General features: G+C 39.8%; 2 protein-coding genes across 4 annotated transcripts; one reads left to right on the top strand and one right to left on the bottom strand.

Moving 5' to 3' along the window:
• The first annotated feature begins 1,958 nt into the window (after nt 1-1,958).
• On the top strand, nt 1,959-4,900 carry bbs10 (Bardet-Biedl syndrome 10). 2 transcript variants are annotated; one of them, XM_079347158.1, is made up of 4 exons: nt 1,959-2,060; nt 2,538-2,776; nt 2,864-3,835; nt 3,983-4,900. In XM_079347158.1, the coding sequence occupies exons 1-4, from the start codon at nt 2,058-2,060 to the stop codon at nt 4,785-4,787; spliced, it is 2,019 nt and encodes a 672-aa protein (XP_079203284.1). In that variant the 5' UTR covers nt 1,959-2,057; the 3' UTR covers nt 4,788-4,900. The 2 variants fall into 2 exon arrangements, with proteins under 2 accessions (XP_079203284.1, XP_079203285.1); XM_079347159.1 differs by lacking the exon at nt 1,959-2,060 and adding an exon at nt 2,105-2,124.
• An 865-nt stretch (nt 4,901-5,765) lies between these two features.
• cd9a (CD9 molecule a) lies at nt 5,766-11,897 on the bottom strand. Of its 2 annotated transcripts, none has more exons than XM_079347186.1 (8): nt 11,670-11,897; nt 9,206-9,308; nt 8,975-9,072; nt 8,460-8,534; nt 8,018-8,119; nt 7,492-7,581; nt 6,771-6,854; nt 5,766-6,658 (listed from the first exon to the last, which is right to left on the bottom strand). In XM_079347186.1, the coding sequence occupies exons 1-8, from the start codon at nt 11,736-11,738 to the stop codon at nt 6,593-6,595; spliced, it is 687 nt and encodes a 228-aa protein (XP_079203312.1). In that variant the 5' UTR covers nt 11,739-11,897; the 3' UTR covers nt 5,766-6,592. The 2 variants fall into 2 exon arrangements, with proteins under 2 accessions (XP_079203312.1, XP_079203313.1); XM_079347187.1 differs by lacking the exon at nt 11,670-11,897 and adding an exon at nt 10,026-10,215.
• Between the last annotated feature and the right edge of the window lie 189 nt (nt 11,898-12,086).

The following is a 12,086-nucleotide window of genomic DNA, read 5'->3' as shown; positions in this document are numbered from 1 at the left end:
CAGTCGTTAAACATACAAGAAGAAGAGTGCAGGTGTTTGGAAGCTGGATGAGAGAGAGGGGGGGGGGGGGGGTGAGGGAGGGGTTGGACAAGACAGTGTGGTGATTGGTATTGGTGGAATTGCAGCCCTGTCATCATGTGTTGCTTCCCTGTGTTTTTGTCTGTCCTGTGTTGGGGTGAATGTGTTCTTTTCTGTCCATTCGGCTCTCGGGGGAGCACTAGCGCCTCTTTCTGATGCCCCACCTCCTGTGACCTCTGTCCCATCCCTACAGGTCACCCTCACCGGGCCTCTGATGCATATTCATCAGTGTAGTGACATGGCTTTTTAAAGGCTCGTTAGCATAGTGAGAGTTCAGCAAGAGAGGACATTTACATTTGGACAGCTCTGTATGTATGTGTGTGTGTGTGTGTGTGTGTGTGTGTGCCTCTGGCTGCATAACTGTCTCATATTGTCTATGTAAAGATGATGTTGCCTAATTTAGAAACTTAGGATGTGGTTTCTGCAGCAACACAGAGATCAAGTTCCGGCCCCGCCCCGTTCACCTTGAGGTACCAGAGATTCACTGAGACACTGTACATAAGAAGGGATGAGACAGAGGGGAGGGGGTAGGGGGATGGGCAGGGCATCAACATAACCTCTGTGTGTGACATAGAAGTATCCACTTGCTTATGGATAAAAATGTACGCTTTAAACAATTCACTCAGTAGGTCCAGACGTTTTTCGATCTACCCATCAGAATCCTGAGAACACATCATGTAATAATTTTATACAAATGTCCTAAAAAAATTAAAAGAACTGACCAGAATTTGGTTGTCAAAGGTCACATAAAAGGTAACCTAAAACACAAAGAATAATGGTAAACCTGAAATAAATGTTATGTTAGGTAAAAGAACAAAGAAAAGCCCATGTTGAAGTAATTATAATTTATATGCAATATGTTAAAATCAGCATAATGTCCTGCAAAAAGCCCTTTCTGTGAGTCATTAAGAATTGCATCTTACACAATGTGTTGACAATTGACTCATTTTAGTCCAACAACTGAATTTTGCTTGATTGTTGAGTCTATATTGTGCTTGTTCATACAACCTTTGTAAACATTTCTGAACCCCAATACTGAGGACTGGACACCAAACATGGGATTGGTGGCATCCTGATGAAATCCTGTGTCCACTGCTATGATGATTGTTGACCGCTGGGATGATGATGATGCGTGAAGTTTTTAAGTAACAATCACATTTGAAGCTTTCATTACTATCATAGCAACAACTTAAAAATCTACAAGACTCAGTTTTATTCACCAATACTGCTTACCTATCATGTACAGGAACATTCCTCTGTTTCTCACTTTATTAACATATTCACACTCTTAAAGAAAGATAACATAACAAGTACAACGAAGCTACACAAACTAAAAGGGAATGTATTTTTATATCCCTGTTAAAGCAAATGTCAGAGTATGAGTCACACACACAGTGGCACACAATTCAAAACACTTACATTTATTGAGAAATCTTGTTTTGTCGAAACCCAACAAAAACATTTCAAATGGAAAAAATTACAATAAATTGTTAAAGATGTATTTTGTGTTAAATAATTAATTTAATAATTAATTAATTTGCTGGAAAATGTCACATAACACATGTTCTAGTTGACAAGAAAAGAAATGGTGAGCTAATTCATCAACATTGTACACAATAACTGTAAAAGAGATACAGCTATGCTAAGTTCAGCCATATTTACTGTATATTTGTATTTAAACCTCAGATTTTATTGTGACCTGTCATTATGCCTTTCTTAAAAAATGTGCACTTTATGGACAGATAAGGATATCATAGGAGGCAATGAAAGTTATTCCTGGATGTAGTGTGTACATATTCACATATGACTATCCTTTATTATGTTTCATTCGATGATTCCTTGAACAGTCTTTCAAATCCGTTTATAGAAAAACAAGGTCCCCGTCCACACGGTAGGTGGCAGCACTCACCTTTGATTTAGATAGCAGTAAATCGTAGAAGAAGTCTCGTCTCCAGGACACAGAGGAAGCGTCCCTGCCCATGGTGAGTAGTCTTAGGTGTATTACGTTCACGACAATGCTTGAGTTTTCTTTTCTACATAAAAAATGTGCGTTGAAGCTTCTTTTTTTTTCAAATGAGCAGCCGGGCGAGTTCATTACTTTGGTTAGAAACTGTGTTAGCGCACGCTTACGCTATCTGTGTAACGTAGCTTGCGTGTTCATTAGAAACGAGTTCTGCACAGACAGCTCTCTCCAATGTTTTGAATTTGGGCTGCAATACCCATTTCAAACGCAACGTGTCAGAGTTTCATATCTCTCTTGTTTTAGTGATAAAGTTTGGTAAAAAAAAAAACAGTCAACCTTTGACTAGAAAGAATTTTCCACATTTTAAGAGATAATTGTGTAATGTAACCTTATTGCTTTCAAAATAGGCCAACATTGATGTGTCTGATCCTGTTTATTTTTTAACAAACTATCCGGGGTCACTACCTTGTTTATAAAATGTATTCTTTATGTTTAGTTATTTATAGGTGGATCCTCAGTCAGTGTCTTCAAGTGTGTGATGATGCTGCCAGTGGCTCAGCGTCCCCACCTGGAGCATGTTCTTCAGACTGTATCTGTGTTGGAGTCAGTTGTCCTCAGCAGTTTCGGACCTGAAGGAGGACAGGTGCTGTTTACCCGAGACACAGGACAAGCGATGTTGAGCCGCAGTGGGACAAAAATTCTTGCATCACTACGCCTGGAACATCCACTGGCCAGGTAAAAAGAAATGTACCTTTTCAGTATTACACTTGTTATGGAACATGTTTCTCTTGTTTATTGATTTGTATGTGTTTTTTATTCCAGGATGATTGTGATGTCTGTTTTAAATCACAGCACTGTAACAGGCGATGGATCTAAGACATTTATCCTTCTCTTGGCGTCATTACTAAGGATGATTTACACAACAGCCTGTAAGGAACCTAATGTGTCTCACACTTACAACCCCAGGAAAGCAGCAGTGGCTTCTACTGCGAGACACTTGGCGAACAGAATGCTGGAATTTGCTTTGGAGGACCTTGATGACCTCATTGCCATGCGAGTGATCCCATATGGATGCTGTCTCCCCAGAGAGGATTTCACTTTAAAAACACATTCTCGACCAAACGTTCCCTGTGTTGAAAAGCTGCTGGCATCTTTCTTTCGTTCACGTTTGGGTCAATCACACTGTGACTTTTTCAGTCACCTCTCTTGTGAACTACTGAATAACTGGAAACTAAAAAATGATCATCCGTCCGTATCACTACAGTTCATAAATAACAACCTGTCCACATTGCATACACCTGTGTCAGGCTTTCCTGTTAGTTGTTCACGTTTGATTGAGGGGCAGGTCATTCATAGAGACTTTGCTACGCCTTGCCTTCAAAGTGACAAACCACTAGCAGCTGTAATTTTAACTGGTTGCCTGCAGCCTAAACTGCTCAGTGCAGGAGAGGTGTTGGAGCTGGGATGTGGAGATCAACAGATAGCTGAGCATTCAAGGAAGAAGGGAAGTATTGTTCAGTTTAGTGCATGGGCAGAAAAGTCACTAGAGTGTGCTATTGCAAACCTGCAGCGTTTGGGTATCTCTGTGGTCCTTTCTGCTGTGAAACAGTCTGCTGCTGTCCTGGCCTTAGCTGCACAGGCAGAGATTTGCATTGTGGAGTGTGTCAGTGAAGATGAATTGTCTGTCTTTGCCCATCTAAGTGGGGCCAAACCTGTCACAGACTGCTGGATAATTGAACAAGACCACATTGCTACACTGACCTTGTGCCGACCAATACTGCTAGGAGCTCATAGGTAAGAAACTATACTTCTCTTCCTTACTCAGTGACTGCCCAATACACACATGCAGGATTTCCTGTTTTTTTGCCATTCATATTTTCGCAAAATATATAAATATTTTGATTTGTGCAGTTGAAAGTTAATAATTTTGTTCTTCCACAGGTATGTTCATGTTGCTTTCCATGAGTCGGACAAAGGGTTCATGGTCAAACCCTGTAGTCTGATCATTTGTGGCGCAGGGGAAGGGCAAACGGAGCAGTATGTATGTGCATTACACGATGCCATCCGCATGCTACTTTCAACTTGGGAGCCCATGGATATGACCGCATGGAAGAGGACCTTGCAGCGTAACAAAACCAAATCTTCAATGGCAGAGAATCAGGTCCCCAATTCAACTTCCTCCCAGAGTTGTTTGTTGATGCCGGGCTGTGTTGTACCTGCAGGTGGGATATTTGAATTTCTCTTACATCAGGCCCTCCTCCAACATGGCCACAGTATCTCGGCTTCTGATGACACAAATACGGACATCCTTGCTGTTTCTCAGCTGTTAGCAAACGCTCTATTGAGTGTGCCAAAACAGATATACTCCCACAGTCCACAATGCTTCCTGCAGACTCAAACCAGGCTCTTGCATTTAGTTCAAAGTCATTCCAAACATTCTGTTTTTGAAGACAAACTCGAACAGGATACAATTCTTAAACAGTGCGAGGATACAAGCGATTGCCCTCCAGATGAGGGTATACAGAGCATGAATGTTAATAGAGATATTGACTTGCCATCAAAGGCTTTTATGTTTGGCTCAGGCCTCGAGTCCGTCAGCTGTAAATACAGTCTGCTTCTAGCCGTGTTGCAGTGTCTCTCAAATCTTCTCCAGGTGGACGCCGTGCTGCCTATACGCACTGCCTCACGGTCAGAAGAACTTGTAAATATCTCCTGGGAGGGTACAAACGACGAGGCTGAGGAATGAAACTGTATTATGTCCCTCTAAAACCGTTTACATTTTCCCTCAGTATTTACTCGTGTATCTATGTAGAGGTATAGAAAATAATTTGCACATAATAAAGATTATGTAAGTCTGCAGGCTACAGTTGTTTTTGAATAGTTAGGTGTTCATTAACTTGGTTGGAACATAGTGTACTTAGGCCCTGAGTTTGGCCTATTTCCTTTTCAGTTCTCATTGTTATTGCAGATTTTTTTAAACGTACATCCTTATCTCAGGTTTTCTGCCCTCTTCTATTGGCTGGAACACTTTTGTTAAACAAAAGGCAATCACACAAAGCCAAAAGATAATTTGTCTCACAAATATACACACTTCTTTTTATAATCAGTGTTATCTACAAAGTGGGGGCGGGTAGTCTGAGAGAACAAGACCCAAATGTCAACGACCAAATCAAAGTTCACTTCCTAAAACAGTTATGGGAGGAACCTTAATTTTTTTTTCTCACCTCGTTTTGAGGAAACAGTGAGTCATTTGATATGAACTACACTCACGACCACACATGTAGTGTATAATGTGTACTGTAATCAGTGTTTGCACCTTGTTTTGAAGATACATTTTCCGTAAATTATTTGTGATGGGATAACTTAGGAACAAAGGCAGGTCTTGGCTTTGTTCTTGTTTGCCTCAACTCTACATGAGTCACACTTGATTCTTGATATCAAAAGAAGCGATGGGGAATTCACTTCTTTTTTCCACTGCACACTATAAAAAGAACCTCAAATTTGTTTTGAGGCTTATCAATGCACGTACATCCTTGTAACCCTCACATGCCCCCCATATCCTCTCCCAGTAAAACACAGGTCAGTCTGTCTGATAGTACCTCAATATAAGATTAAAGAATTTGCAATAAAATAAAAGTCCTATGATTTAACTGTATATTGAAAAAGCTGTATTTATGTTTTTGCATGTTTGTGAGTGTGTCTCCATCAAGGTTGACTCGGTTGGTTTATTTTATTTGGTTATTTTTATTAATGTCTTTTTAAAACAGTGCATATGGTATAAATAAACTCAGTTTCTTTGAAATGATAATGACATTATAAAATACATTATCACACCAATTTAGCATAGAACCAGCTAAGTGCATACTTTTTTGTTTTACATGTATAAAAAAACAAATTTAAAAAACATAAGTGACAAAATGAAAGGCAATTTTGAAAACAGCGTTTTCAGAGGATGAAATAAAAGGAACAAATCAATCGTCACAACGAAAAACCCAAAATGCTACTCTAATATCAAGCTGGGGGGGGGGAACAGTTCACAGCTCAGCATTCAATTGGCTTGTCACCAAGATTGGAATTCTGTGTCTTAAGAGAATCGTAGATTTGCATGGTTTACTGCTGTGTTGTGCTGACGTGGCAGTGGGTGTTCTTGATGGTCTGTGCCTTTTCTTGCCAGTGGGTGCAAAATGTGACCAGTACATAATAACATGATCTTTTGTTCAGATAATTAGCTGTTCACAAACACTATTTCAATCAAATGACCACAAAATGTCACACCTCTGTACTACATAGTCACTGAAGCACAGGTGACGCCCATATTATAAATGGGTCAAATAACCACATTGCATTAACATATTCCTGTAAGGTGGGCCTAAGTGTCAGCAGCACGGCTATTATTACTGTATAATGAAATAGTATGAAATGTCTTCATCCAGCCTTTCTTGGGTTTTAACCCTTGGCCAAGCGGTGTTTTTATTGGCAGTGTAGAGCCATGTGACTCAAGGAATAACATCATGCAACATTAACAAGGACTTTTGGGTGTCATGGCGGGTATCACACCACCTCCCGAGACTTCCTTATGGCGCAGCACAGAAGCATGCTAAAGATCATCCCAAACACCTGCAACATAGAGAGGCCTTCTTTAATTACGTGTGTAATTGCTTCTGCTATCAACTTTGTACTGTGCACATTGGACTTTGGTGATTTCAAGTGAAACCAATCTGATACTCACCATAACCACACCAATGGTGACGCCAACTCCTCCTATGATGTGTAGCTTGGAGTCAAACACCTCATCAATGGCATCAGGGCAGCTCTGCAACACAAAAGATTCCTGTCAGCTCGTCTATACCTATGGTGAGTGGTTACAGAGCGTGCAGGCTTTCTGTAAGTAAACCATTGTTGCCGTAGTAACACTGCAAAGAGGCAGAGGGTACAAGCCTGCAGAGAAAAAAACTAATCAACCCTTAACACGTGTCACTTCATCATTTAGTATTTAATTTGTAGTATTGGTTGCCCTCTGGAAGAGCTGGATCAATCCTAAAATATGTGGGAATTATTTCATTATGACAATTTTTTCATTTCTTGTTTCTTAAAGGGATACTTCACCCATTTGCATGACGCTTTGTATCATTAGAAACATGGTAGCAGTGTTGAATGGTCGTGAATCCAACCCTCATTTTGCCCTGAGACGAGAAAAATGTGTTTTTCTTTGCTTGAAAGTTTTCTTCATGTGATGCAAAAAGCGTGATATTGCATCACATGAAGAAAACTTCCAGGCAAAGAAAAACATATTTTTCTCGTCTCAGGGCAAAATGAGGGTTGGATTCACGACCATTCAACACTGCTACCATGTTTCTAATGATACAGAGCTTCATGCAAATGGGTGAAGTATCCCTTTAAGTGCCTGACTGTGATGGCATCCAATACAAACACATTCAGGGTAGTTGTACCTTTGTAATTAGGTCCTCAAGTAGCTCTCGTCGGGGACAGGTGTCCTTGGCAGCATCTTCTGGTTTATTTGTTGGTCCACAGCAGTTGAGCTGTAAACACAAAAATCACTCATTTAGATCAATATGAACTACAGAGCATAAAACATGTCTCTGACTTAAAGTGCTGAGAAGAAACAGCATAGCATTTTGTTTGAGTTAATTATTCAAGTACTTACTAGTTTAGCCTTGTTTCTCATGTTTACAGATTTTTTTTAGCACCACTACGAGACAATATCCTTTTATATGTAAATATACTCGGCAATAAAAACCAAAATACTTTTATGTGTTCAGAAATACTGAACACATAAAACATGTTTCCTTCAGGACATATTTACCTAACTTGCATAGAAAACACATTTTAGTTTTTACATTATTGTTCCTTGGAAACAGTCATGTAAAAAGTGAATAGTGTATAGTAAAACTTCATACTGATAGTGAACACAAACTGTCAGTCAGGTAAAGCAGAAATGTTTCAGACATGGCTCACCCCTTTATGAATCACAATCAGTGTCTCTTTGAGGCGCTCATCTCCGCTTGTCTTGTAGTTGTTGTGGGTTTGCATGTAAAAGTTTGTGATGTCATTCACCACCTGCAACACATTAACAAGACCAAAAACATTTGAACACAATATGAGACTAAAGGAATATTTTGTCATATCTAATTAACTGCAACATAAGGATTAGATTAGATCTATCTTAATTGATCCCCTACAGGGTAAAGTTTTCAATGTTTAACAGCAGCAAAGAAGTAAAAATAAAAATACATTTCACGCAGTTAAACAAAAACAATGGTTTTAATGTTATTTAAATTTGGACATTCATTAAAAAATAGCTTATATTCCATATTTTTTGTATCCAGGTAAAGTACTGTAAATTGCTATGAATGTGTTGTGAAAATACAATTTTCAGTTCAACAAACTTGGACTTTACCTTGCTTTGGTTGGAAAATCCCCAGATACCAGCTGCCACCTCAATGGCAAATATGATAAGCAGGAAGAAGAAGAACTGCACAACGGAGTAGACAAAGTTTAACTCAGATTACTGTGTGCATTTGTGCGCATGTCTTGTATGCATGTGTAGACAAGTAAGGTCATTTAAGTGTAGCTGAACCCAATTTGCATAGGCTCCTCCTCCTGAGAGATTTAGTGCAAGAAGATTAGGGCCAGAGAGAGAGAGGGAGGGAACAAGTACAGGGAAATCTAGAGACTAGCCTTGACACTGTTCAGTAAACAATGTACAAGGCAGACATCTTATATTTCCTCGTGAGCCCAAGCTCAGTCTCAGACTCACACCTGCTAATGTGGGATAACAAATCTGAGAGCTACTGAGTAAAATCATGAGTAAAAATGTAAAGTACTCGAAGAGAATTGAACTGTTGTTTTTAAAAAGTTAAAATCTTTAGTAAATACATCAACAAGAAAACTGAAAAGGGGGGTGTTACTAACCAGCCCCAGCATACAGGGAGACTCCTGGATTGCGCCACAACATCCAAGAAAACCCACCACCATCATCAGTGCTCCAGCACTTATCAGGATATATACACCTACAGTACACAGATACAAAGTATTAGAAATAACATTCAAGCATATTTGGTGTTTTGAAAATCTCCCATGGAGCAAAATTGGCTTTCGAGTGATTGCATGATGAACCTGTCTTAAGGACTGAAAGCATCTTACCTGTATAAAAAACATATGGAGAATCTGATCCTTCAAACAAGCCTTTGGTTTTAGGGTCTAATCTTAGCCACAAGCCTATAGCAAAGACAGCAGTACCTGCAAGCTGAAGCAAAACAAAATGTATCATACTGAAATAAAGAGCTTCAATTTAGCATTATGGCATTACGTTTTTAGACAGGAAGAATATCATTTCTGACATAAGCTCTGTCTGTTTATGCAAATAGCAAACTACTAAGCTTTCACCATACTATTGAACATTTTTTCTCTTTAAATGTAACCACTTCTCGGCTGCTTTTCGCTGATATTTCACATCTCCAGCAGCAGCTTAGCATAGTTGCATTTTATATTGAGAAGTGGTAGTGTGTTAAAACCGTCAAAACATAGCTCTATGTTCCATTGTTGCATGGATGTGGTTATATTCTGCAACACTGTTCTGTTCTCAGTTGACACATGGGACAAAACATTTGACCAAAATGACTAAACTCTTAACTTCAAGAATTGTTGTCCCTGCATGTGCCATATTGTCTAATGTGTAGGCCCTAAGAGGACCTGTCAGCAGGTTAGTAAATGTTTAACTCTGAGAGCCTAACTGACACACTAAGTATCAGGTTAGTTCAAATGTTGTGTGTCTCTATGTATATTATAGTACTTAACATTTTCTTTACTGATGTATAATGTTTTAACACAGCATTGTATCAACAATATGGCAGATTTGAACGTACCACAAAAATGTTAATCTACAGTAAGTAGTACTTAGCTTCTCTCACTCTCTTTCTCATACACACACCTACCAGGCAAAGTCAAATTCAAAAACACCTACCCAGAAGAAAAAGTTGAAGATAAACATGAGATATTTCACACACTTAATTCCCCATGTGACAGCCATGCTGACTGAGTAGCCACAATTCACTGCTCTAAGTGTTCAATACCTAACTTCTTCCGAAGAGGAAGAGAAGCATAATGGTGTCAGTTGGAAAATGTAGCAAAGAATAAACAATACCACGCCCCCACATTCAATCACCTGATTATCCAGGTTAGGGAGTGGCAAGAGAGCTGCAGACTGCAGAGCAGTGTCCCCCACAAAACTGACCTCTGTTGAGTGTGTGATGTGACTTCCTGTTTCTCTGTTCAGCTCACTGTTCTTACATGTCGAGTTTGTGTTTAACTGTAACATGTATGCAGGTGGTGTGGGTATACAGGGGTATGTGAGATAAAATAGCTGCACAGTGGGCTCTGTTGAGGCATGTTGACATTAAACCTTCAGTGAAGTACCTGCCTAACAACATGCTCTGCCTTCTGTACGGTTTATGGCCACAGATAATGACTGCCCTCAAAGAAGAATTCTTTCCATTAATACTCCCTAGAAGCTGGGGGGGGGGGTTTGTGTGTGAAATCTGCTTTTCGTGATTCACTGGAGTAAGTTGACAGTATTTTTGTGTCTAGATGAGACCGATCAGATATTTATGTCATGTGAATCAAGCCCACATGATCATGTCTTATTTTCACTTCACAGTGTCAGAACTTAAGGTTAGAGCAGGGTTTTAATGTGTGTAAGGAATCAAAAGATAAAAATGTTGAACATTTTGGATTATTTAAAGTTTACAAAAGAAACACATCGACAAGTGGTTGGTTGTCACTCACTTTGTTTGTTTTTCAGTGACGTGCAGTCTATAAATTCAGTATTTGCATCTGAAAATCTTTAGAAAACTTTTACCCCTCCCCCAACAACAACAACAACAACAACAAACAAAAACACCCACACTATGGGAAACCCTATTACGCCTTGTAATGACTGGGTGTATCTCTAGCTGGTTGTTCATAAAAGGGCCGATATTCATCCTAAACCACACTTTGCATGTCTTACATTCGCAGATCAGAGACACAGACAGGACAAGACACACCCTGCAGGCTAAGTATAGGACACAAATAGCCTATGGGATAGCCAGGATTCATTCACACACTCACATAGTCTGGCTCGGTGACATGCGCAAACCTTCACATCAAGCAACGTAATAAAAGTATAAATTATTTATAGCTTTTCAGTTACACTCCTCTCCATAAGTAAAAGCCTCTCTCTCCCTCGTTGCAATTATTAAAATGCTGTGCGCGCAAACTCCAAAGAGTAGTCTGCGCTGAGGAACTGGGTCACTTGGCCACTGGGGATTATTGTTCCAGTCCACTCGGTCTCCACACGCACTGGGGCACTTTTTGTTTATGGTGGCTTTTGCAAAAAAAATAATTTCGAGAGGCACCTTTAAATGTGTTGTTTTAAGTGACCGAGGCTGTGTGGCTCCATACGATTCTGCATCTGGGACACCAAATCATTTGATTAATTATAGGCTAGTAAGCTCACGCGGTCATGAACGTGCATGCCCGCACATTTTACACACGCTCACACATAGAGACAGCCGACAGGATGTACATTTTGAACTGAGAACAGTACATGTTCTCGATTGTAACTCACCCAGAACACTAGGTTGAAGGCAAACATCAGGTATTTGATGCACATCTCTCCTCCGGAAAGCGCAGCCATGGCGGTACTTGAGCTGTGGATCACTCTTGTTCTGTTTCACCTATTCAAATCGTCGGGAGAAGAGAAGACCTTCTAAATAACAGTCAGTTTGCAGAATGAGGTTGTTTGTCGACGCGTTGGCTCTGATACGCGCGTCGTGCTGTGCGCGCCTGTAGTGGTCCGCCCCCACAGATAGCGGACGGCAAAGGAAGAGCCTCCTGTAGCTTCTTCTTTCTTACTTACTAATTCTAACGCTTTTTATATTGTTCCCTTTTTGCTCAGATCTCAATCTTAATTTTGTAAAAAAAAAGAGAAAAAAAGAAAAAAAAAAGTATGCTACTTAGCCTACAATTCCTGGTTAATAAAACA

This window comes from Symphodus melops (genome assembly GCF_947650265.1).
Source record: "Symphodus melops genome assembly, chromosome: 6".
In the NCBI taxonomy this organism is placed as follows: Eukaryota; Metazoa; Chordata; class Actinopteri; order Labriformes; family Labridae; genus Symphodus; species Symphodus melops.
The sequence above is the reverse complement of the archived record's forward strand: the minus strand, read 5'-3'. Positions and strand labels throughout refer to the sequence as shown.